Here is a 24,656-nt window from a genome sequence, read left to right as displayed (position 1 = left end):
GTGATTACAATTCCTCATTTAAAATTACATTTTGAGACACCTTAAGCTAATGCTTTAACCAGGGACTGGATGGTCTTTGTATCATAAATCTGTATCCCTAATTCAGTGTTGTGTGGTCGAGTCACATGCTTCACATGTCTGAATGCATTACCTTTAGTAATCACACTTAATATCTTTTTGATGCAATTACAAACCAATGTGACAGAATGTATTTGCTGCTAACCCATGTTGATTGGCATTAATTACATTACTTTTCCTTAATTCATTATTGAAGCAAATCCTGTATCAGTGATTCTATTCTTTTGCCTGGGATCTCTGTCAGTCTAACAGGTCTGTAATTACTCAGGTCATCCTACTTAGAGCCAGATCCAAAACAAGACTTTGGAAAATTTTTGGTACCTAACATTTAGAACTTAAATCTAAAAAAAAAAACCTAATTCAGCAGCAGATTGAGACTGAAAGCACACATGTCCTGTCAAAGTTGCCTAAAGGCTTACAGTTTTCCTTCTCTGCACACCCAGATAGTCCTGAGCACAGAGATGTCTAACAAGCACCTAAGGCAAGGCTTTCACACATGTGGCGTGTCACAGCCAGGTCCTTCATTCCTACCTAAAAACCTGGTCTGATCTGATGCTAAGGATTTCCCAGACTTTGTCCAGGGTGCTTGGGACGATGTGGTGGTTTCACTGGAGCCCTGGCATGAACAGTGTCTGAAACTGATGGCACAGAGGGGCTGCAGCTGTAGCACACCTGGGCTGCTGGCTGCCATGCACCAGCTTTAGTGCTCCTGGTCAGCAGGGTTACAGCACTTGCCCAGCACGTCCTGTGCATTCACAATTCCATGACTGCTGCACTGGAACCCCAACACAAATGCTACCATTTCTGGAGAGAAGACAGAGGCATTATCAGCTGTCATTTGAGTTTCCTGAGAAACCTGGAAGAAAGGTGCTGATACCATCCATGAGGCCTGGTCCAGGACATTCTCAACAGGTCCAACACTCAGCAAAGCCCTGCATGGGAACAGGACAAGGGGAGTTGTTGTAGAAAGGCCTCCTGACTCCTAGGTGTACCAAATTACATCCTTGGTCACATAGGTGAGGTGTCAGGCACCCTGCACTCTTGCAGTCGTGGCGCTGTTCAAAAAGAAACTCGGGATTCACTCAGTCAAAAGGTCAAAAAAGAAAGCTGACTGGTTAAATCATTCACCTGGGGAAGGGAGGCCTGCAGGCTCTCATCCCTGAGATGTTTATGTATGCATGTGAAACAATAATAATTACTGGTCTATACTTTGTATCACTCTCCAGAGAATCTGTATGTTTTTTAATTTCCATAACCAGGCTGGGAAAGAAATCAGCCGTGAGATTATCTGACAAAAGCTTGTCTCCAAAGCACACAAAGGACTGCAGAGGGACAATGGCACTTCAATGGTTGGCAGCCCAACTAACAGCCTGCCCTGGCTCGTCCCACACCCACCACAAAAGCTCATCAATGTCCCATTTTCACAAGTCCAGAGAAGCATGGGGACACAATGGCAGATGAGAACCCTCAGATAGGAACTCAGAATAAAGGAAAACCATTCCAGGCTGTCCCAGGAAAGTATCAGCTCCAGGATAGACTCCAGGATACAGACTGGAGCCTGTCATGATGAGCCAACACCACAGCAACTTTAGCACTGAGGGGACTGTATCCTACAGATTTAGGACTCATTAGGGGATGCAAGGGAAGAGTGTCGCTCGAGGACACGAAATAAAACAATGCAGACACTGGACTCTCCAAGGTAAAAAAGAGGCAAAGTTTAATTCTGACTCCAACGTTTATAGATTTCCAAAAGTGACAGTGGATTGCAGGGTGACAGTGCCACCTCTCCAATGACACTGGACAAACCAACAGTCCATCAAATTTCTCCTCCTCCATAAAAATGCAAAACAATACGTTATTTACAGAAAGCGTCTGAGAAAGTTTGTTACAAGAATGTAAACATTAGAAGGCTTAAAAACTTAAAAGAACTTAAAAAACAGGGTGCCAGAAGAGCATCTCAGGATTGCATAGCACTCCTCATGGAATGCTTAGGGAAAGAATCAAAGGCAAAGAAAGGGAGAGATCTAGGTGATTTAGGAAGGAATAGGTAAGATAAATAGATGGATAAGGGGATAGAAAGAACCAGTTGGTGTGAGGGAGTGACCAGGTTTACTGTCCCCTAGAGCAGACCAGCAGCCCTCATGTCAGCGGTGCCAGGAGGGAAGGGACAGTGACAGTGTTAGTTACAATCCAGCTGGACTTCTCTGTGGGAAGGTGGTGTGCCCTGAGAGCCAGGGAGGGGGAGAGATGGCCCATCCCTACTGGGAAAACCACAGCAGGAGCTGGGTTAGGCTGGGAATGCATACTTGACCTCCCTTCACTTGGATCTGGGAGTGTGGAGTTGCATCAGCCTCGCCTCTCCTGGGCTGATGGATCTGGCCTGATTCCTCCAACATAAACACCAAATATTTCCCTTTGTGAGGGAGTGCTGTAGCCCCAGAGCAGCAGGTAAGTGGGGAACAGCAGATGCAGTCACTGCCATGCTTTGTAGAATAACTTTGCTCATTCTTTCTGACAAAAAAAAAAAAAAAACAAAAAAACCAAAAAAACCTTCAAAGAAACATTATAGCCTTGAATCCTGAATTTATGAGAATACATTACTGGCAGAAAAGTTCCAGATAGTTTTTCTGTCCATATAGTACCAGGGTACATAGTCCCTATTTTGAGATGCTGGCAAACTCCATGCATTGATGGAAAAGCAAAGGCTGGCAGAGGAGTTCTCTGGACCATTTATACTGGTTTTGTAAATTCTGGAGCTGGGTTTCCAAAGCCAGGTACAGAGGATTTTAAGTGTTGGCATATCAATTAACTAAATTAAGTGCTTAAATGAAACAACAACAAAAAAAAAAAAAAAAAACCCAAGTAATATATAAATACTGGCACAAGACTTCTTGTTGTCTGCTGGAAGGGCTCCAGTGGTACAAATGTTATTTTCAAATCAGTGTAAATGGTCCAGAAAAGTCATTTGCCTGCTAAGTTAAACAGCAGGAAAATAAAGATTTAAAACATGAGCTCTTCAGAGGCACTGGGCTCTCCTCAGGGCCCAGGGGAAGAATATTGATGGTGTGATGCTCTGAAGATGTTCTGTTCCCTGTTTTCTTAATCTGACACCCACCCCACAGAGGAAAACCCTTTTTCTCTCTAATGCTTATGAATTTTATTTTCCAACCACACCTCTAGCCCTAGGAGAGCTATCACTAGAGCCTTGTGTTTTTCAAACAGTTGATGCACACATTATCTGAATTTCTTTAGAAGGAAGGGCTGCTGAAGGGTGGGTCCCAAAGCTGCACATGAGAGAAAAGAATATGATGTGAAGAAAAATAAAACACAAGTGCACAGATGCACTCCTAGCAACGACTCTTACAGTAATATAACAGTAAACACTTGCCTTTCTGCCTGAAAGAACTAGGCTCTGTGCAGATGTTTATATTTACAAGATACAAGTCATTTCTTGCAGTCTTTCCTCAGAGACTTAGCGTTAATGTATCTGGCACTAGACTGGAATATAAATTATTTTCCACAGCAGTAAAAGTGACTTTAGAAATGCTTACCTTGAGGTTACATCATGATTTTCTACATTTTTAGCAATGTGATTGACTCCACCTGTATGTTTAACTGCAGATTTCCTAAGTGGAACACAAACCAAACTGTTTCACAAGATTTGAGCACGACAGAACCGCCTCCAGAATGAGCCAGCATTTTTTAACCCTCAGAGAAACCAGTCACCAGGGAGATGCAAGAGCAATCTGGTCTGAGCTTACCTGACAACAGTTCCAGCATTGACATACATAATCAGCTAAGTCAAAGGTTTAAGCCTGAACCTCCTTGGGAGCTGAGCAGATTTACCCAAAGATGAAAAAAAATGGCTAGATTGAGGAAAAGAGGCAGATTTTCCCAGTGATTTGGAAATGCATGGATGTGTTTCATCGCTGTTTTTATCCTCATGTCTAAGTTTATACCAAATTCAAGAAGATTCTGGGATGGAGAATTGCCAAGACTCTTCCAAGTCAGTGCTGCACCATTTATTTTCATGGAGACTGGATGGCTCCACTGAAGATGGCTGCATGAGAAACAGATGGATACTGAAGGAGATTCCCCTAAAGGCAGGGGAACAGCAAGGAATGTGGGAGACATCATATGCCCTGGCCAAGGAAAATCAGGCCAGAAGTTAATCAGGGCCTATGCCAATATTGCCACTTCAGTAACCCTGTCTCATGTCAAATGTAGGGTCCTCTGGTCCAAGCAACCAGATTTCTGCAAACTGATTAAACTTTGTTTTAAAGCCAATTGTGATGATTGACCTGCTGTGATTATTGCCCTGCTAGCTTCTCTTTATTTATTTATTTTTTTTTTTTTACTATGGCCAGTGAAGATCATTTGATGTTTGAGAGATCAATAGAAAGCTTAAGGCAGGAACCAACTCTTGTGCCACTTATCAAGGTGATGCAGATCAGATTATTTCCAGCTTTTATTTTACCTGAACTGTGGTTCCCTATGCAATTTCAGTGAAGGAAGTGTCAGTTATGTCAATGAGACAGATGAAGGGAAAAAACCCCAACAACCACAAAAAGCAAGCCAAAACCACAAAAAGAGAGTCTGAACAGCAGCCTCAGTTTTGTCTAACATGAGCTTCCAAATAATTTTTAATAAATTAGTTTGCTTTTCCAAGTGCACACATGCCCACTCACCTCCTCCACTTTCCTGCCATATATCTCAAAAGAAAACCCAGGGCTGTCACCTGCTCCCATGGGATATTTATTATCCTTCAGCACCAAAGAACATTTAAAAAAATAACTTAAGGAAAGCAGCCATGCCACACTCTCATCAGGACCTGCTGTGAGGTTCTTGTCCACAAAATCATCTATGTTGTCCACAAAATTCCTCTACGTGGTGTGCAACAGGCCAATAATTACACACTTGAGAGAGACTTTGATTATTTACTTATTCTGGAGCTGCACAAGCCTGGGTGCCTGGTGGTATTTCACAAATCAGGCAGAGCCCACTGGGCTTTCCATGCCATTACTTACACACAAAAGTGTTGTGTTAGTAGCCTCCCAAGTATGATTGGTAATAATTACCATAAAATTACATAGTTCCACCAGACTCCTATGCATGTTCAGGGGAAGGATCTTCACCTACACAGGGATCTTTTTGACCTGGAGGTGTGATTTTTAATATTGTAATGAAGGTAGTTCACCTATACCCAGGTATGTTTAAGAGGCACCTGGATCTGACCCTGGATGATGTGGTTTTGTGATTTAGGGGTTACAGTGATAGTGCTGAGTTAGACTGGTTCATCTTAAGGGTCTCTCCCAACCCTGATTTTAGGATTACACAGGATGCAGGGGCTTTAAACCTTTTGCCAAGTTGGCAATATATGCATCAACACCTTGATTTACTTCATCCATAGAGCTTGTTTGCTACAGAACATCCTTGACTAAGGCATGCTAACCACTTACCTGGTTCTACTGACATACAGCATCTCGTTTTATTTTATGAAAGACAGGAAACCTAGGTGGATATTAGAAAGGAATTCCCTTCTCTGAGGATGGTGAGGCACGGGAACAGGTTGCCCAGGGAAGTTGCCCATCCCTGGGAAGCGCTCAAGGCCACGTTGGACGGAGCTCTGAGCAACCTGCTCTGGTGGAAGGCATCCCTGGAACTATATAATCTCTAAGGGCCACTCCAACCCCTTCACATTCCATGGTTCTGTTCACATTGCATGGTTCTGTTTGCATTCCATGGTTCCTTGGGGCTTGTTGGCCGCTACCGGTCCCACTGATAATTCTTCTTTATTGCTGATAAGGAGCAGGCTATGAAAAATGCTAATCACTTGTTTTTAAAATTTTAAAAGTTTAATAGTAATAAAATGGTTATAAAAATAGCAATATAATTAGAGTAATAAAGAATTTGGACAATTTGAATTAGAAACAATAGAAACAAAGAGTTATGGACATCCGGGTACCTTTTTCTGGGCAGCATAAGCCCGAAAAAGGGTACACGTTAACAGAGGATTAACCCTTAAAAACAACAGCCTGTTGCATATTCATACACCTCATACATGATACATAAATTCCATTCAAACACAGGATTCTGTCTGGTGTCAATTTCTTCCTCATAATCCTAATGGCGTTGTCCTGCCTGAGCGAGGCAGGAACAAGTTAGTTTCTCCTGATAATGGGGCAAAAAACTCTCTTCTTCTGAAAGATTTGGGTGTCCTGTGACTGCTATCTCGCTGTGAGTCCTTTCTTTAGAAAAAAAAAAGTATCCTACCTAGCGCAGTTTCTATTTTAACATTTTGTTATCACCTAAAACTACATTTAACACGCTACTTAAGAGACTTAATACACCATCACTTTCTAACGCAACACATATAATATTCATTTTAACATTTGCGAAAAGCCAAATCATAAAATACGCATTTTTTCACACTGGTGAGGAGCAGGCGAAGCTCAAGCAGGCCCGGCGGGGCTGGAAGGGGCCGCCATGGCCGCCCCGCCCCGGGCACCGCGCCGGCGCCGCCCCGCCCGCCCTCATGAGGGGCCGCGACGCTGCCGCGTCCGGGCAGCGCTCTTCGGCGAGGCCATGGCGAGGCGCGGTGGTCACCGCTCCGCCTTCCTGTGGTTCGTGCACGACCAGCTGCCCGGGCTGGAGCGCCGCGGGCTGTCCGTGGCCTGTGTGGGGGACGCCGTTCCCTACTGCTCCCAGGCATGGGAGGTGAGGGTGGGATGCCGGCAGGGCCTTTCCCGGAGGGTGGGCTCGGCGCCATTTCACGTGGCTGTGCCGCCCTCCCCTCAGGGAACTCCGGTTCGTGTGCCGTGGGTGGGGTGGTGGCGGCGGCATCCCCGGCTGGCAAGAATGGTTCCAGGAGGTCTCTTCGTTGTGGCTTGCCCTCACTCGGAGGTTCTTCGCCTTGTTGTGTGTTTCTAATCAAGGCTTACGGCGTTTTTAGGAAAAAAGCGCCTGGGAGTGTTTTAGTTGTCTTGGCGGCCATCAATAATGTCCTTTGGAAGGGCAGGAGTGATTTCTTGCACACGGAGTTGGTTGGTTTGTGGGACTGCTACTTTGGAAGTGCAGGAGTGACTTCTTACACACGAAGTTGGTTGGTTTGTGGGACTACTAGAAGGAAGCAGAGAAAAAGGTAGAAACCTTTGTGTAACAGCTAATTTTTCTTCAAGTCCCTGACAGAGGAAGAGAAAACGATGTATGCAGAGAAGGCTCGTACATGGAATAGCAAGAAACGCTCTCAGAAGACAGTGAAGGAGGTAAATACTGGCAATGGATGGCCCTCAGTTAGGAGTAGAGGGTATTGGGCTCTGTGTGCTCAGTTCCATAGCATGCTGTGCAAGTTCCACCTGCTCGCCACATCCTCCAGCCTCTGGAGGGTATGGCTGCATTAGCAGTACTTATCATTATACGGATTATGCAGGTAATGGTTTTGGCTTGAATTGAAGGTGGAAATACTTGATACCTCTTTAAACCATCACAGCTTGTTCCTTGGGGCTCTTTTACCAAGTAAAATGTAGTTCTCTAACACACTAGCTTTATTTTTAACAGTATTCTGCAGTGCTTGACTTAATTAATTTCTTTTTTCTAGTTTATGCTGAAATTGGCATTACTTCTTGTCATAGGTTCATGTTGCTTTTGCTTTTTGGGTGTCATTGGTTCAGGTAATTCTTGTCTGATGGCCTGAAAGCACATCTTAGAGGCAACTGATTTGTTGCTCTGGAGGGGTTGTGTCAACCAGGTCAATGAAGTGTTGTGGCCTATGCACAAATAGAATAATTATACCCTGCCATTATCTTTAGGTTGGTTGGATGTGGGAGAGAGTAGTAACAGTGTTGTGGAGAACAATACAGAAGTAGGCAGTTGGTTGAGTGTGTATGGTTGTGTCTGAAATGGTGCTAAACAGATAATTTCTGCTATTTACTGCCTTGAATAGGTGTTTGTCCCTTTTGTTTGCTTCTGTCTCTTTTCCTCTCCCAGCACTTCTCTGAAGCAGAGTTACTTAAGAGTTTGAATTATGTGAGGTGTCAGCTTATTTTATTTAATTTCAGTGTTTGTTGGTAGTGTAAAAAACGGTGTGTCCAAGGAAAGAAAGTCACATTTACTGTCTGAGCAAATGGATAATACTGCGTTTACTTCTTAGTGCTCTATTACAAAGTAATGACTGTGAACTATGAATTAATGGTGAGGATAAATTCCAGGATTTACATGGTGATAGAGGGCATGACAGGATGAGTGTAGTTTGCTGTAACTAGTAAAAATGGATTAGTTAAATTAGTCTAGACTAGAAGGGAGGTGTTAGGCAATGTTTTCTGGTTTTGAGGGCCTGCATGTCTGGGAAAAAGCTGTTTAAAATGTGATCATCCTTGTGTCGTGTAGCAGGCTGAGTGTGTGAAGAACTCAGAACTCCATTTTTATGTCAGAGAGAACTAAGTGAAATGGCAGGTAACTCACACATGGAGGCTTCTCTGTTTCCTTCCGCAAGTTGTAGCATTTTAGAAGATTGTAATCAGGGAGAGATATGAATAATTGCTTTACCAGAGTAAATAACACCATCCTTACTGTATCAGTGGAAATAGGCAAATATGGATATATGAGATCATGTGCTCTTGTTTTATTAATCCCAGCCCTGTACATAGACAACCATGGTCACTTTGTGTAGTGAAAGTCCACCTCCATGTTCCTCTTTTGAGGTGGCCAAAGATGGGAATAATTCATTATTTTGTTCTATATAGTTCAAACTGATAATTAACTTTGGCTGAGATGGTCATCTGCAATCAGTGTACCTGGGTGTGGATGTTATTCCCAATCTGGGTTTGAGTGATCAGATCTGTAAGGCTGCCAGGTTTTTTTTCCCTTCCTATTAAAAGAGTATTGTTCGTGAATGGATTTTCAGAGCAATCCAATGACTTCCTTAAGGCTTTATCAGCTTTTCATGAACCTGTTTCCTAGTCAAAGACAACTCACACATGTGCCTGGTGCTTTTTTCATAAAACTTAGGGAGAAAAGTTATAGATTCCAGTTTGAAGAGTTCCTTGCCTGTGGCAAGAGGTTGAATTTAAGAAAATACTTCTTTTTTTCTTTGTATTACATTTTGTAAGTTTAGCTGTAGTTCTTCAAAGCAGTAATGGGTTGACAGAGGTACTGAAGAGAAATCTTGCTTTCCTGGCCTGTAAGGATAAAGGCACTTTAATATGTTAAACTTTTCCACCTAACCACAGCTATTAGTGGATATTGCATTTTCCTCTGATATAAGGAGCTGAAGGACTTTATTTGGAGCAAGAAGACTTTTGTTGTTGTGTTTGTTTTTTTTTTTTTTTAACTTTCTCATCTTTTCCAGACTCGTAGTGTGCCTGATCCAGTTCCTGCTCCTCTGACCACAAAGATGCCCTGTGTTACTCCTTTGCCAGATGCCTCTGCTCTCTGTTGGAAGAATGATCAGGGTATGGTGATTTTAGAGCAGTTGATCATGGTAGATGATAGCTTGCCCTTTGAGGGTATTCTCAGTGGTACCTGTACAAAGACTGTTTACATTTTGCTAAAAGCCATCTGTGTCAGTTATTTTACACTACTGGGCTACTGCTGTAAAAGGTAGAAGGACATAAAAGAAAATACTGTTCCCCCCTCCAACCTCCAAGAGTTGTATCCTCTGTTTTTTAGCTCAATGAGAGTATAGCCACTAACAGTTTCTTAACAGTTACTTCAAGGCTTTAAAGAAAAAGATGTTTTTTCAAGTCCTATATTTATGATTTGACAAGGTTAATCCAAGTTCAGCATAAAAGAATACTTGTATTGATTTCAAAGGGTTAAGAATTGCTAGACATCAATGTTCAAAATTGGTATGAGAGAGGTATTAAATAAAACAGGGGCCCGGCCTCATTGGGAAAATAAAAGAGATAATATGCACTTTATAACATCCTGACATGCTTCCTTATTGAAAGAACTCTCAAAAACTAAACCTTTCTAACCTGTGCCTGGCTTCAGATGGTTGTAGTGAACACATTTGTCATCTTCTACCCAATGAATATTACGTTATCCTGAAAAATGATAAAAGGTAGTGCTTACAAGGTAAGTCAAGAAGCCAGTTCATATAAGCTGTGTCTGCTGTGTGGTTAAGTCTCAGCTCCAGCTTTTTACCTCAGTCTCTTGAACTGTTTTCATGTTGTCATGGTTATGGGGGAGCAAGAAACAGTAGCTCCATAAAAAGTGAAATGCTTATTAGTGCCCTCTGTGCCAGGGGTCATGCTCTCCTATCATTGTGATGCAGATTTGATTGGGCTGATCATGCTGGCTGCCTTGAGTTGGCACAATTCATCTTTTAGCTGAATGAAAAGCATTATGATAAAGGATAATTGAGATACATTTCATGATGCTGCTCTTAATATTTCCCAGTTGAAGTTCTGTATGGTTCCCTGGAGCTGTATCCATTTTTTCATAAGGTAGGAGAGGTGTTTTTCCTATGATCCCTGGGCTTGTACAGTTTAAAACCCACATAAGAGGGAGCATGACCATTCAGGCTTAGGGCAGCTGGTGTTAAATGTCCTAAAGTCTGGCATATAAAATTATTTATGTGTGAGTTACACATCTCTAGTAGAGCAAGTGGGGCTTTTTTGATTAGGGGCAGTAGAGTAAGGTTTAAATAGCTGTGTTAAACTTCACTGACAACACTGTGACAATCATGAAGAGAAGGATTAAGGTGTATTGTAAAATATTTGTCATAGTTGGATACTTTTTAATTAGTAAATGATAAATCTGTTCCTTAACATTTGTGTTGGGTATTCTTGCCACTTTCTTTGGGAGCTCATTTGGTGGAGAAACAATCCTTTTAATTAGCAGACTTCTCATCTTCTTGCCCCACAGGATTACTACCAGCTCGTTTAAGTGGTGTAAGCTGCCAAATTTAGCTTGTGAGGCTGTTTTGCAGCTACTGATTTGGTTTTTCCCTAACCTTATTTTATGAAAGAGCAAAGAGATCTATCCTTAAAAAGAATTATGGTTCCTGTTGGATTGCGGGCCTCTTAACATCATGTGGGTTTAGTTGCTTGTACTTGTTGGGTTTTTTGCCCCATCTCTACACACAGCAGGATCTCTGGAAGGTGTCCAGTGTGCCTGAGTTCTGCATGAGTGTTGTTATCTTGGACACAGAGGAAGAGCTGTGTGTTTTGCATGGTTGTTACTCTTCACTCAGTCATAGGAGAAATTTCACCAAAGCTTTCCCTGGGTGAGGGGAGACCAGCGTGGCTTCTGTAACCTCTGAAGATGGGTTTGTTCTTTTTCTTCCAGATATGGTTGCAGACATCTTCTACTTCCTGGACATTTACAGCTACGGGAGGCTGCCCCCCCACTGCGAGCAGCGCTTCCTTCCCTGTGAGATTGGGTGTGTCAGGTACTCCCTGCAGGATGGCATCCTGGCTGATTTCCACCACTTCATAGATCCAGGTGACTTCCAGCAAAGTCAGAAGTACTGGGGTGAGAGGGAGGCTTTCTGGGCTCACTGCTGCCCAGCTTACACTTCTGGTATTCAGACAAGTTTATTTCTTTGATTGTAAATGGTCAGACTTCTTCAAGTACCAGAGCAGTGCTGTGCTTGTTTCTGAAGAGAATTACTGTCAGAACTTCATGTAACTCCCAAGAGGGTAGGCTAAACCCAGGAGGATCTGCATGTATTTGTGCTTTATATTTCATGTCAATGAATGTTTTTTAGTTGGACCTAAACCCACTCTACAATGCACTTTGTTTTTTAAAATGCATGGAACTGAAAATAAGTTTTCCAAAAACAGTTGTGGCACGTTCACAAGGCCACAAGGGAAGATGAAGCTGTTCCTTTCTGTATGTGAAGCTGTGGTGTATAGTGGGGAGTTAAGGATCTGTCCTTGGTGGTGCTGGATGCTGATTGTGCTTTCTCCTCTTGTTTGCAGAAGTACCACCACGTGGTTTTCGGTACCACTGCCAGGCTGCTAGTGAGTATTAATGGAGAAAAAGGATGGTGTGCAAAGGTGTGCAGTTTTAGTCTCAGCTTATCTGACCTCTGTCCAAATGTTTTGTAAGTCTTGATAGTCCTTGTGTGTATCTTCAGCATGAAGTGCTGATTATCATCAGGGTAACTCAAAGGTACTACTTTATATTTAAAATTTCTGTTTAGCAGCCTGGCATATATTAGGAAAATTAAAATATCTGCACCATTGTTGTGTCTGGCTTGGCCTGCCTGTTTCCTTTGTGACTCTCAGTAATGTTTATAGACTCCAGTTTGTTTCTATTAGGACACTTCCTCTCCTTGTGTACAGAGGGAACAACTTGGCCTGTGTACATCTAATACTTGGATAATGGCCTTTTAGAAGTGGCAGGAGTGTGAGTGTTTGCTCACAGCCCAGAGCTGCTGACAGAAGGAAGATTTTGGTAGCTTAAACACAGACCCTGTCTGTGGAGAGGAGTGTGTGTGTGTGTGTTTGTGTGCATATATATATATATACAGAAAGATAAAAAGGAAGAGGGAACTGTATCTCTTTAGGAAACTGGACTTCTCACAATTTTGTGGTTTTTTTGTTGTTGTTTGTTTTTCCCTGTCTCCCTTGCCCCTCCATAGGTGATGAAACCCACAAGATCCCCATATCTGGATTTCACCATCCTCGTGCTTGTTACGCAGTTGTCCTGCGGGAACTCGTTGAGTTTGCCCAGCCAGCCAGGGGTGCTCGGCCTCGCTTCTTCTGCAGGGTATGGCCAAGGGCAAAGCTCTCAATCTCCCCTTCTGCTTTCACTCCTGCTGCATGGCTAAGGAGAGAGTTTACTCTAAAACCTAATCAGTGTGCATGTAAGTGAGCAAAGACACTTTTCCCAGTGTCCCAGTTCCATGCAGGAAGAAATGGCCTCTGGAAGCCAACCTTTTTATAAAGCAGAGACCTAATTTTCTGCCTTTTTATTTTCAGCCTGCACTTCCAGCTCTAATCTACTGATGAACAGGGTCTTTTGTTCTCTGACATTGTTATGACTTTGGTTAGGGGCTCCTAAGATTTGACTTAAATTGGATGTGCTCAATAATAGTCAGAAATCCTGCTTTTTTGAAAGGATATTTTTACGTTTTTGTGACTCCTTTCCCCATGAGAATTACATGTGTCTTAAATTTTTGCTCAAGTTTCATTTTTCCAGGCAACAGAACAAAATGTTAGGATTCAGGGATGTTTAAGTTTCATAACAGGTCTATTATGCTTCAGTTCAATTCAAATCTAGTCTTAATCCTTAAAAAGTAGGGAGGAACAACATACTGGGTTCCATCCATAAATACAGGGCTTTGAAGAAGTATGCATGAAAGTTGGATCTTCTTCAAGATAGTCATCAGGGAGATTGCATTCAGTGCCACAAACAATTTTGGTTTGGAGGTGGCTTTTCCAGACCTGGATAGAAGTCATGGAAGTGTCAGAATTCTGTACTGTACTCCTTTGAGGTGACAGAAATTATTTTTCCTGCAGTCTAATGACAGATTCCGAATTAACTGGTGTCTTGGTCGAATGGCCAGCATAACAGGTAGGGAATGGATCATTTTTGTCCGTCCTTTTCCCCTCCTACCCCCAGAAATAAGGGCTGTGTAGTCATGGACATCTGTATTTGTTCGAAAAGCATGTCTCAAAGTTTTCATAAAACCTGGTTCTGATAGCTAGAACTCCTTTGCATGCTCTTTCCTCTTCCTTTCTCCCACCACTTTCCAGGAAGCCAGGTTTTATTAAATCCACTGGTGGACTATCTTTGAGCTTTGATGCTGTGATTAGAGGCTGGGCCGTGAACAGGGACTGAGGGAGAAATGAGCTGAGCAGGATATCCAGTGACTCCTGTTCTCCTGGCCTGGATTTTCACTTCACTGTAGGCATTGAGAGCCGCTGGGAGCTTTTTGCAGTAGAAGACCTGATAATGAAACTGTACCAGAAGAAATACCAAAAGGAGCCATCCAACGTCTGGGTGTATAGAAAACTGGATGTGTGCCTGTGGGATTTCTCCAGTAATACCAGGTGTGTTGGGTGGTTCTTGGTGTAGATGTGCCTGCTTTCAGATTCTTCTGTGTTGGTACAAAAAGTGATATTTGCTTGCAGTGCTGCAGGAGAATATTGGGTGATTATGCAGTTAGTTTAGAAATAGACTCTAGTGCTTCCTCTGCTACTAATTTAAGAAAAGAACCGGTAATATGATCTTAAATTTCAGTAGATTTTAAAAAAACTATGTAAATTATTCTTGGAAGTTTGCTTGGAATATGGATTTTAAGATCCATTTGGGTTATGGTTGTCTTTTTATAGTTGGGCAGTTTTGTATTCCCATGAGTGTCTTCACCCTAGAGGGGAACCTTAAGGAGGAAGGAAGAATGTACTTTAAAAGACATGTTTGGAGAGGAAGGTGAGGGTGTTTATGCTAGGAGGAACTATTTCACATTAATGGGAAGCTTGAAATGGTTCAAATAGTTTAAATTCCATTTGTGTCTTAGGGGTCTCTTTTCTCCCTGCCCCCATCTCAGCATGAAGCAGATTTCCTGATAAGCAGAGCTTTAAGCTCTGCATAAACTACTTAGGGCAAAGCTATTGAAATTTTGTCAACTTCTGTGAAATTTTAAAGGTACTGCAACAAAAAGATGCCATTTTTAATATTTGTTCCTGTTCATCTGGCCAGACCAACTGTTGTTATTGATTAACAATGTAGGTGCTTCTGAAATAAGCCTGAGCTTCATTTCATGTAGGTGCAAGTGGCATGAGGAGAATGATATAATCTGCTGTGCTCTGGCATCCTGTAAGAAAATGGGGTGAGTATTGCTTGAGGAGTTGACTCCAGAATGATGGCTTTTATTTTGTTAGCATTGCAGTGCTGAGAAAAGTGTTAATTACATTAGAATTCATTGTTTGACTTCAGAGGTATTCTCATTATGCTCTGGCATATCTCTACCTTGGAAACTTCTATACTGCCTGACTTATAGTGTAGATACACAAGGTTTTGTAACCTTTTTTGGGGGAGAAAAGAAAAGTAAATAGTTTGGAAATGAGGAAATGCCATTTATGATCTCTCTTGGTAGCAGTGGTAGCACTTAGAGAGGCAATAATAAATAGTTTTCATTCAAAAAATTCATCATGGAGTGCTATGCCCTGGAAAAAAAAAAAGTTGCTTTTCACACTTCTAAGTGCTGCATTTGATAATGTGGGGAAGCGGTTTGTTTTTATTTTATGTGTAGTTGTACCACACACTGGTGGTCTTGGAAGAATGCAGGGATGCTGGCAGAAAGTCCTTCTGCCCTCTGCTATCTGTTCTGTGCATCTCAGGCTTTGGCTGCTTGTGTTTGCCAGCTGAAGAACATAAAATGCTGTGCTTCCACACATGAGCATTCAAACCCTTAGCCAGACCTTTCTTGTTTTCCTTTTTTTCTTGGTCAAGTTACTGCATCAGTAAATCCTTTGCTGGTGTGTATGGAGTCCCACTAACAGCAGCTCACCTCCCTCTGCAAGACTCTGATTGTGATCAAGGCACAAATACCAGGATTGTAAAACTGGATGCTGGACATAACCAGGTCAGATTTTTTCAATTGATACCCTGATTTATTTCCAGTTGCCAATTTCACATGAGGTGTTTTGTCTTTGGATGCTGTCCTTTGTGACATATGTTGGGCAGCCTGATGAACTTGCAGGGTTTTGACCATGATCCATAGCTTTGATGGATAGTGCTGTATATTTCATGTTAGCAGATACATGTACCTTATTTTGAATATTTATATTTTCATACAGAAAATGAAAGCTGAGAGTCCTGGATGCAACAAACCTTTGGGCTCTCCAAGACAGGATCAAGAGTTTGTTCCTTCTAATTGTGAGTTTGAAGCTTCCACATTTTTTTAGTGGAAACTTAATGCAGTTGTTACTTTGTCAAATTTGTGGGCTTAGATGTTGCCTGAAAGTGGTGCACAGCTCACGCACTGGAGATTCAAGCAGGAAGAGCTGGCCTTTTCTTACTGGACTGAATCTTAGGGTCAAAAACATCTCTTAATTTTGAGTTTTTCTTAGAAATGTTGCTCTCTGATTTATGCTCTTGTGTTACCTGAAGCCATTCCCATGCCCAAGTACTTTGAGGCAGGGTCATGTTTAAAATATTCTCCATGTTCATAAATCATTGTATGTACTGACTGAGCTGGTCCTTGTTCCAAGTGTTCTGTCACAACTCAGTTAAAAGACTTCTCTTTTAAGGTTTATATTTGCAGAAAGGATGTTTTTACTAGAAGGCCTCTGAGCTCAGTTAATTTGGGTATTTCATGGCTAACCTTCAGAGGAGCAGGTCTGCAAAATAAATAAGAATTGAGAGTTTGCAGCTTGATATCTTATGCATAAGATCCATGCTGAGTTCAGCTCTGTTCCACATGGAAATCATGATCTTATGGTCTTGGTGTTTGTGGAGGACACAACCTGCCTGACATTTTGTATCAGAGCTGTTGAATAGGTTCATCTCCACGGCATGAAATGCAATTCCATTACTTTATGCAAGCTTTAAAGGCTGATTTGATGTGCAAACTGTATTTAATTTATTAGGTGATTCTCCATGTGGTGTGAAGACCTCCCCTTGTGGAACAAGTGTTGTACAAGGAAGAGGAGTTATTCGATTGCTGAGAAGTGCATCTGATCTATCCAAGTCTTTCAGTAATTGAAAATCTTTCACATCCAGGACAGCTGTAAATTACAGTTTTCTTTATTTCCCTAAGATAACTAGTAGTTTCTCCAGACTGCAGTTTTTCATCTTCTGTGCAAACCTTGACAGTTGAAGTTCTTGTTAGAATGATGAAGCTATTGAGTGGATTTAAAGAATCTTGTTCATTATGTACAGGAAGACTTACTTTGAAGGGACCTAACAGTCACATCTTTAAAACTGCATGCTGTACTAGTTATATTTCTTAATGAATAGAGTGCAAATTCAAGATTGATTAATCAATATAATTGAATTAAAAGAATTCTTTAGTGACCAGTGTGTAAACAACTTAACTTTTTGCTTTATTTCTTTTTTTAATAGCCTTCCCATCTCCTGCATGTGGAAGATGGACTGTGTGTAGCAGTCCTGCTTCAAAAACTGATGCAGGGGAGAAAGTATTGAAGGTGTGAGGGGCTGCCCTAGGGGAATTAATTAAAAGTCAGTAGTCCCAAAAGTTTGCTGTAGTATATCAGTTATAGCCATGAAAAATTTGAGTGGTCTTTCAAGGCAAAAATACAGATTTTATGTAAAATGTCTTGAAAGAAATACTGTGTCAAATTTATCTATCTGTTCATGTTCTTAGAGGCACAGGCTGTATTATGTACATCAGGGACAAGTACTGCATAGATTTTGTTTTTTGCTTGCATCAGTTTTCTTTTTAAGAAATGCATGTCCCTCAAACTTTAGAGACTGAAGAGAAGTGTAGGTGTTATGGGGTTGGTTTGTTTTTGGTTTTCTGATAGTTTTTTTTGGAAAGAGTATCAGATTCAGACTGATATATTTCACAAGAGTTTTGTCAGGCTGGGTAGATACCAGTCATCATTATTTGGGGGCACATAAGAAGTGCCTTGACATTTTCTAGGGAAGTTAGGTGTTCCTTTTTATGGAGGTAGTGCTGGGACTACTCCCCAGAAAGTTGTCTGTCTGAGCCTTGTGCTTAGTCCATGTGTCTCCTAAGCAAGTGATTCTGAGAAATAAGAGCTTATTTTGTTAAGTTGTTCCTAGATTTTGTAGCAACAGATGTCCAGTTTTGAAATACTATTTCCATAGCAACTAACTATGTGAAGATTTCATTCCTTGGTAGGTACTGAAACTCAAGATGAGGTGGTTCATTCCCTTGAATAAGGAAAAAACCCAACAAAACAAATGCAAGCACAACCCAAAATGCAGCCAAAATAAGAGGTTTATTTGAGCATGCTGATCAGTGTGTCAGAAAAGGCCAAGTGCTGGTTTAGTTGGAAACCTGTTAGAGTTGCTGTAAGGCCAGTTGAACCCTTTCTTCCAGTGTTCTAGGATCACTGAAGCATTTTTATTCTTATCCAGCTGTTCACCTCTATCACTGAATTTCCTCAATTGATTCTGTGTTTCCTTCCTTGGAGGCTGCTGTCCTACCTGCTGATTTTCACCAAATAAGGGCCATTGAAGCTGTAAGGCTGAAATTTACCAATGAAGCACCTGGGAATGTGTTAAGTGACTGACAGTGTCTATCGAGTAGTGCTAAAGGCTTTTCTGCATTTGTATAGACTTGTCCAACTTCTTTAACTGCTGCATTGGTATTTCATAATGTACGGAACTATTGTTTTTGAAGTATTTTCAGAGTTCACTGTTGCAATAAAAGTTTGTTTCAGTTCTTATGTAGGAGAGAATTTATTAAAAATTGTTGTTAAAACACTCAGTATGAAGTACATAAACCTAAGAACATTTTTTACTAAGCTTAATGTCTTACATATCAAGAGTGAGGTAAAGAATGTGAGCAGAAGTGGGAAAATGCCATTAGGATTCTATGGCATATCTGTACCTTAGCACCTGTAAATTAAAATAGCACATAAGATGTAGAAGATCTAATTATATGCTGTAGGCAGTGGGTTGTTAACTAGGGCAGTGACTGTCTTAGTGTAATAACCAACAGCTCTAGAGGGGGTTTTTTGTAGTGAAAATTGAAATACCTGTGCCATTAGAATGAGTACACTAAGTTCAAGTAGCCCATTTCATAGTGTTACTCTGCATTTATTGAGGGGGAGCCCTAACAGCTGCTGTAGGATGATAGAAAATTCTTTCATTTTGGAGCTCTGCTTCCTTGACTGTTCTGCATTTTGCAGCTCTTGATTTCTGGAAGAAAAAATTCTGAAAAATGAGTTTAATGAAGTAATGCTTCTCTCCTTTAAGTAAAGATGAGGGTTTGCAGCCTTAGCCCACATTCTAAGTGCAAGGAGTAGTTCTGGTAAGGCACAAACTGTGTCAAAATCAGGCCAAAATTCTCACCACTTGAATGATAGAATTCTCAAGGGGGCACAAAACCAGGACAGGGCAGAATGGCTCTTGAGCAGAGTTTGAGTGGTGCAGCCTGGGAGCTCTAAACATGCACCTTCCACAGGATAAAACCTAATGGTGACAGCACTCTGCATGTGGTGTTTGGTGGCACATCTGGTGGACTGGCTAAAGAGCTGGTTTTGTAGCTAATAGATTCTATCAGACCTTTCTGCCCTCCTGTTAGAGCAGCTGACTCTCTGCTGTGACAGGAATGAGTAAAAAGTCATCCTGGTTTAGCACACACATGGCAGAATTATTAGGTATTTTTGCTCATTATAATAGCAGTAGACAAGTGGTTAATTGCACTTTGCTGCTCTGAAGGTTTTGGCCAGAATAGTTGTCTGAGGATCATGGAAACAATGACTGCAGTGACAGCTCTGCTGATGTGGTCTGCATCAGTACATTGACCTGTCATGTTCTTTTACATTCTGTTCAGAGGATGTTAACATGGAGTAAGCAGCAGTTGCTGCTGCTTCTGTTACTTATGCATTGCTGGCTTGTCCACCTTCTCCTTCCAGTAAACTGCAGGAACCAGGGATGTGGCAGAAGTTCCAGCATTCTCTCAGAAGCACACATACATACTGTAGATACAACAAAACCAGGTTTTGACATCTTTAACTTGAATTTTGCTTTGGAAGGCTGATCTTACCATTAAATCTCAAGGTGAATGTGGCTTTAGCCTTGTCCTTCATGGCCAGCTGCCCATTCCCACTCAGCTGCACCACAGCAATCCTTTTTTTTGCCCTCCATGTGCTTCACCAGATGCAGCTTTGGGTGTGCTTTGGCTTTCCTGTCCCCATACCTGCACACACACAGCACTCTGTGTTTCTCCCAGGCACTTGTCTCCTGTGTGTTCCTTTTCAGGGGTGAGTTCTGTCAGGAGGTCTGTGGTCAGCCCCTGCTTGCTTTGCTGTTTGTCTTGGAGGAGGTGATACTTGAAAAATCACCAGGCTCACCTGGACCTCTTTCCAGCACTGTGTGCCACAGGAGTCTTCCAGGCAGATCTCTGAACAAGGCCAAGGGCTGCTCTCCTGACCTCCAGGGCTGTGATGCTGCTTTTTGCTGTTTTCCTCCCTCTTTGGAGGTTGGTGGTTACTGAAGCTAAATTTGCCCCCTGGCCTTCACATCCCTGAGCAGTTATTTCTTGTCCATAAGGATGAGATCCAGCAGGGACCACCTTGGCTCCTTGGTCACTTCTGAGTGTCAGGCTCCTCACAGGTGTCTGAAGAAGTCCTTGAGAGCTCCCCTCTGGCAGGGCTGTCTGCAGCAGACATCCCCTGTTGGCCTGTCCTCTGTGTCCAACACAAGAGCTTCAGCTGGCTCATTGTCTGTTCCCAGGTGGAGCTCTGCATTCCAGCTGCTCTCTCACCTGCCAAGGGTGAGAGAAGAAGCTGGCAGTGTGTGATATGTGGGAAGGGATGTCATACCACCTCCTGATGTCTGCCAGTTCTGGGGTCTGCATTATAACTCTGATGTTATCAGAGAGTGTGTGCCGTGTAAGATAAGTCTTTATTGCATCCTTGGCAATGTGTCACTCATCCAGATCCTAAAAGATAGAAACAAGGCAGCAGTTTGGTGGGGATTTTCTGTGTGGAGGATCTGTCAGGTGTCAGGCTGGGCTGGAGGAAGCAGTGCTGTGATCCTGGGTAACAGCAACAGCTGATATTGGTTCCACGGGGTGTGTCCTGTGCCAGCTGCCTGGAGTGAGGTCCATGCTGAGTCATTCCCCATTAGCAAACTTGCTGCCATTTCAGGGATTCTGGCCCTTGAGCTGTTACAGTCAAGTGGTGATGTGCTGAAGGTCAGAATCTTCTGAATAAGTACTTGTCTGGGGTGAATGAAAATGTCTATTCTAGGAAACCCTGTTTCAGTTTTTTTGTAAAATAGTTGTATTTTTCTTTCTTGATAAGTTTAAAAGAAAACCTGCATAATTGTCATAGAGGGGCTGTGCTTTTGGACCTGTTAGTTGAATTAAAAATTCTAACCCTTTCTGCTAGCAAGGATTTCAGACTTTGCCCAAAAGTGAAGTCACTCAAGCGTATGTGTGAAACTGAGTTTATTTTCTGGCTGATAGATAGAAGTAGCTGCAGCTGACTGCAAAGACTTTAACAACATCATTCCTTTTGGCAGAGTAAATGTACTGTGGTGGAGCAGGAGAAAAACAAGTTTGTTATCTAGTTTCTGCCCTCCTGATGACTTCTGCAGGATTATCATCTCTCACTGTCACCCCAGAATGGCCAGCCAATCAATTTTATTGCAGTGATTTAGTAAAATGAAGAAATTGGCAAACACTTCTATTAATCTAACCCTGAATTATCTCTATTCCCTCACTTTTCTATGGTTCTGTCTTAGAGGTTCCCATTAAACTTCTCTGCCACTTTCAGATAATTCCTTCAATCCCTAGTGAACAGGTGAAGTGCAGCAGAAGTTACAAATTCCCTTCTGTTGGGCTGCAATAATTTTAGTAGAGCTCTAACACATCCAGAATTAATCTTGGAGGTTTGATCATTGTATTGTGAACTTGATCAGGCAGAACATTGCCTCGGTGTCTTTCCTGGAACAGTTGGTACAAATAAACAGAAAAGGAGTGCAGTTGCTCTAGCAACAGGGATGCTGGGATAATTAACTCCTGTCTTCCTGACAAGTTGTGAATTGTGCACTGTACTGAATCTGGAAGTGGGCTGTGGCAGCACCAGCTTTTGTGTGTTTGTAATACTGGAAACACTTCCCAAGACCCTGAGAAGAGTGGGGAAGGCAGTGAGAGCAGATCTTGGTGGTTGTGTGGGAAATGGGGAGGGGTGGAATCCCTGGTGCCAGCTCTGTGTGCATTAAGGCTGGCAGTTCATTGGGGACAGTGTCTCCCAAACACAAGAGCAGTCCAGGAATGCAGGGAGATTGATTGGGAAGACTCTCTTGTCTTCACAGGGATCTTGTGGCTGCATCCTGGTGCATTGTAAAGCAGGAAGAAGCAGGTGTGGGCTACAAGGGAAGAATCCCTAAACGCTGGCCAGGGCTGTAGGGGTGTTGTTGGGAAAGCAGATCTGTTCTCAGGAAGGGTTCACGGATGAGAGCAGCAGCACTGGGAGTTGCAGACCCATGCAGTCCCTCCAGCCAGGTGTGCTGCATCCCAGGATGCTGGGGAAGCTGACTGACACCTTTTCCAGGCTGTTCTCTCACCTTTGAAAGTCACAGAGAGCACAGGAAATGCACAGCAATGGGAGGCAAATGCTGCACCCATCTGTCAAAAGGATGATCCAGGAAAGCCTGGGCTGCTCAGTTCCACTGCACTCCTTGGAAAAATCATGTAGCAAGCCTTCTTGGGATGTGTTTGGGTACATGAAGGAGAAGTGGGGGACTGGAAAGAGTCAGCATGGATTTGCCAATGCTAAATCATGCCTGACAAGCCCATTTGCTTTCTGTGATAAGTTTGTGAATAGAGTTGAACATAACTAAACAGTAGTTTACTGATTGCTATGTAAAGAATAAAGTAGAAATTTACTTTTCTACCTGGTTATACATTTTCTCCCTCCTTCCTGTCTTCTGAGGGAAGTGGTTATTGAAGTTCAGTATAGATACATTAAATCTTTGGAATTAGTTAAGTATCACTAGCTTAATATATCTTCCCTTCAAACTCATTATTGCTGGTTTAATTCTGCATAAGGTTGTGGCTATACTAGAGGTAGCTCTTGGAGTTATTCCTTTTTCAAAAGACATACAAGACAGGCAGGACATTAATTCAGTCACAGGAAAACCCTGGAATAAGGCATGAGTTTGAATATGTGTGTTTGTGTATTTCTGGCTGACAGAGTAGAACGAATTGGTTGAGGAAAAATGCATAAAGCATTCTAATAAATGCACTACTTCCAAGGTATTTTAAAAAAGGTAAAAAATGATGCAGCACTGAATTATCTCAGCCATAGCTCCACGTGCTTAGTTGATTTCTCAGTGCAGAAGTGAGCTTAGCATTGCAGAACTTGAAGCAGTTCTGTTTTAAATGTTGTCAAGTTGGATTCTTGCTTTTCCTCTGCTAGCTGTTATGGAATCTGCTTGCAGAGAATTAAATACATGGGTTTGGGAGTAATTTGGTAAACTCCTCTGTATTCTGTGGCTGGTTTCTTTAGACAACTTAGTGCAGTTGCTTACTGCTAATCTGTATTTTCTTCATGCCTAAAATGACCACTGTGCAAGTGTTACTGAAGACTTCTGAAGCTGATAAACAGCAATTAAACTTCACCTATCCCAAAAGTGAAGTGTGGGACAGGTAGCAGAGTGTTACAATGGTTTAGTGGCCACTGCCAGTTTCTGGCTATATTCTGGCATTATTCTGCTGATAATTTTCAAGTCCTTTCTCTGGACTTTCCAGCTGGGATCTTTGAGAATCCACACTGTTATCCCTCACTGTTATTCCTGGTGGAGGAAGCAGGTTGTGCTGACTAATGTCTGTAACATTTGTAAAAGAAATAGCTTTTGTTTCACAGGAGAAATGTGTTACAGTGGTAATTAGATAATTCACACTAGCCTTGCTTGTTACAGTGAGACTGGAATACATACCAGCTCTGAGCTATGCACCAAATTTATCTGCCTTCAGCTTCTCTGTGAAATGTTCTTTTTTAGCCATCCATTTTTGCAAAGTTTTCTCATGCATCATGAGAAAAGGTACTCAGAATATCTTGCATTTCAGATTATCCATTGCCAGAGAGATTTGGATTTGTGTGTTCTTTGTAAAGAACTCCTGTGGTTGGTCTTTGCAGTTGTTATTACTACAAATGAGTAATTGTATTTTAAGTATTATGTAAAACAAAGGTAGTCAGAAAGCAAGCCAGAATTACAGTTCTGGTAGGGTGGTTTTCATAGTTTGAAATCTAGAAAATACTGGTCCTGAGTGGGAGGATGGCTGGTCCTTCTTTGAAGTTAAATTTTAGATTTTTATTACAGTAACTGTTTGGGGGTAAAGGGTATGTGGGAGGCATTGCTGAACCTCCCAAAGTTGGAGATGCAGTAAGGAGTTTTGAAAGGAGAAATATTTTACTGCAAAAGTATCTTAAAAAACCCCCGACTTTTAATTGGCTTTAATAGCCGTTGATAGTCCTTGGGGATGGACAGTCCATTCTCTTCCAAAGATACCAGTGGTAGGATTTCCCTCCACATTTGCACATAAAATGCAGTGCTTCTGATTAAATTGTTACAGTTTTGAACAAAAAGTTATTTTTCCTTTTTCCTTCCACTCCCTCCCCCTTTTTGTTTTAATTAAGGATGTTCTTGCCATGTACATGCTCTCACATTGTCATTTTTTCAGAAGCAGCAGGAGCAGTGGACTATTTCTGACTTGCCCATGCAACAATCAGCAGGAAAAAGTAATGTAATGAAAATTAGGAGCTCTGGGAGCTAGAACTCAGAAATTCAGGAGTCAGATAGTAAATGGGCTACTAGAGTGTTTCTAGTTCTTAGCAGCTGCCCATCTAAGTTCTTACCTTATCTGTGACATTATTATGTATTAGTAGTCCCAAATAGGGGACTCACTGTTGGTTTTTTTAATATTTATTTATATGTGTATAATACATACAAAATAC

The 24,656-nt window shown here is 41.9% G+C and overlaps 1 protein-coding gene across 2 annotated transcripts; it reads left to right on the top strand.

Annotated features, from left to right (window-relative positions):
• The first annotated feature begins 6,653 nt into the window (after positions 1-6,653).
• MAEL (maelstrom spermatogenic transposon silencer) lies at positions 6,654-18,409 on the top strand. 2 transcript variants are annotated; one of them, XM_059466241.1, is made up of 12 exons: positions 6,654-6,795; positions 7,257-7,343; positions 9,425-9,527; positions 11,368-11,523; positions 12,003-12,044; positions 12,668-12,795; positions 13,548-13,602; positions 13,940-14,081; positions 14,798-14,860; positions 15,484-15,616; positions 15,831-15,909; positions 16,623-18,409. In XM_059466241.1, the coding sequence occupies exons 1-12, from the start codon at positions 6,664-6,666 to the stop codon at positions 16,736-16,738; spliced, it is 1,236 nt and encodes a 411-aa protein (XP_059322224.1). In that variant the 5' UTR covers positions 6,654-6,663; the 3' UTR covers positions 16,739-18,409. The 2 variants fall into 2 exon arrangements, with proteins under 2 accessions (XP_059322224.1, XP_059322226.1); XM_059466243.1 differs by lacking the exon at positions 6,654-6,795 and adding an exon at positions 6,911-6,981.
• The last annotated feature ends 6,247 nt before the right edge of the window (positions 18,410-24,656 follow it).

The sequence above is a fragment of the Ammospiza nelsoni genome, chromosome 2 (assembly GCF_027579445.1).
Source record: "Ammospiza nelsoni isolate bAmmNel1 chromosome 2, bAmmNel1.pri, whole genome shotgun sequence".
Taxonomy (NCBI): Eukaryota; Metazoa; Chordata; class Aves; order Passeriformes; family Passerellidae; genus Ammospiza; species Ammospiza nelsoni.
This window is presented reverse-complemented; position numbering and strand designations above follow the sequence as displayed.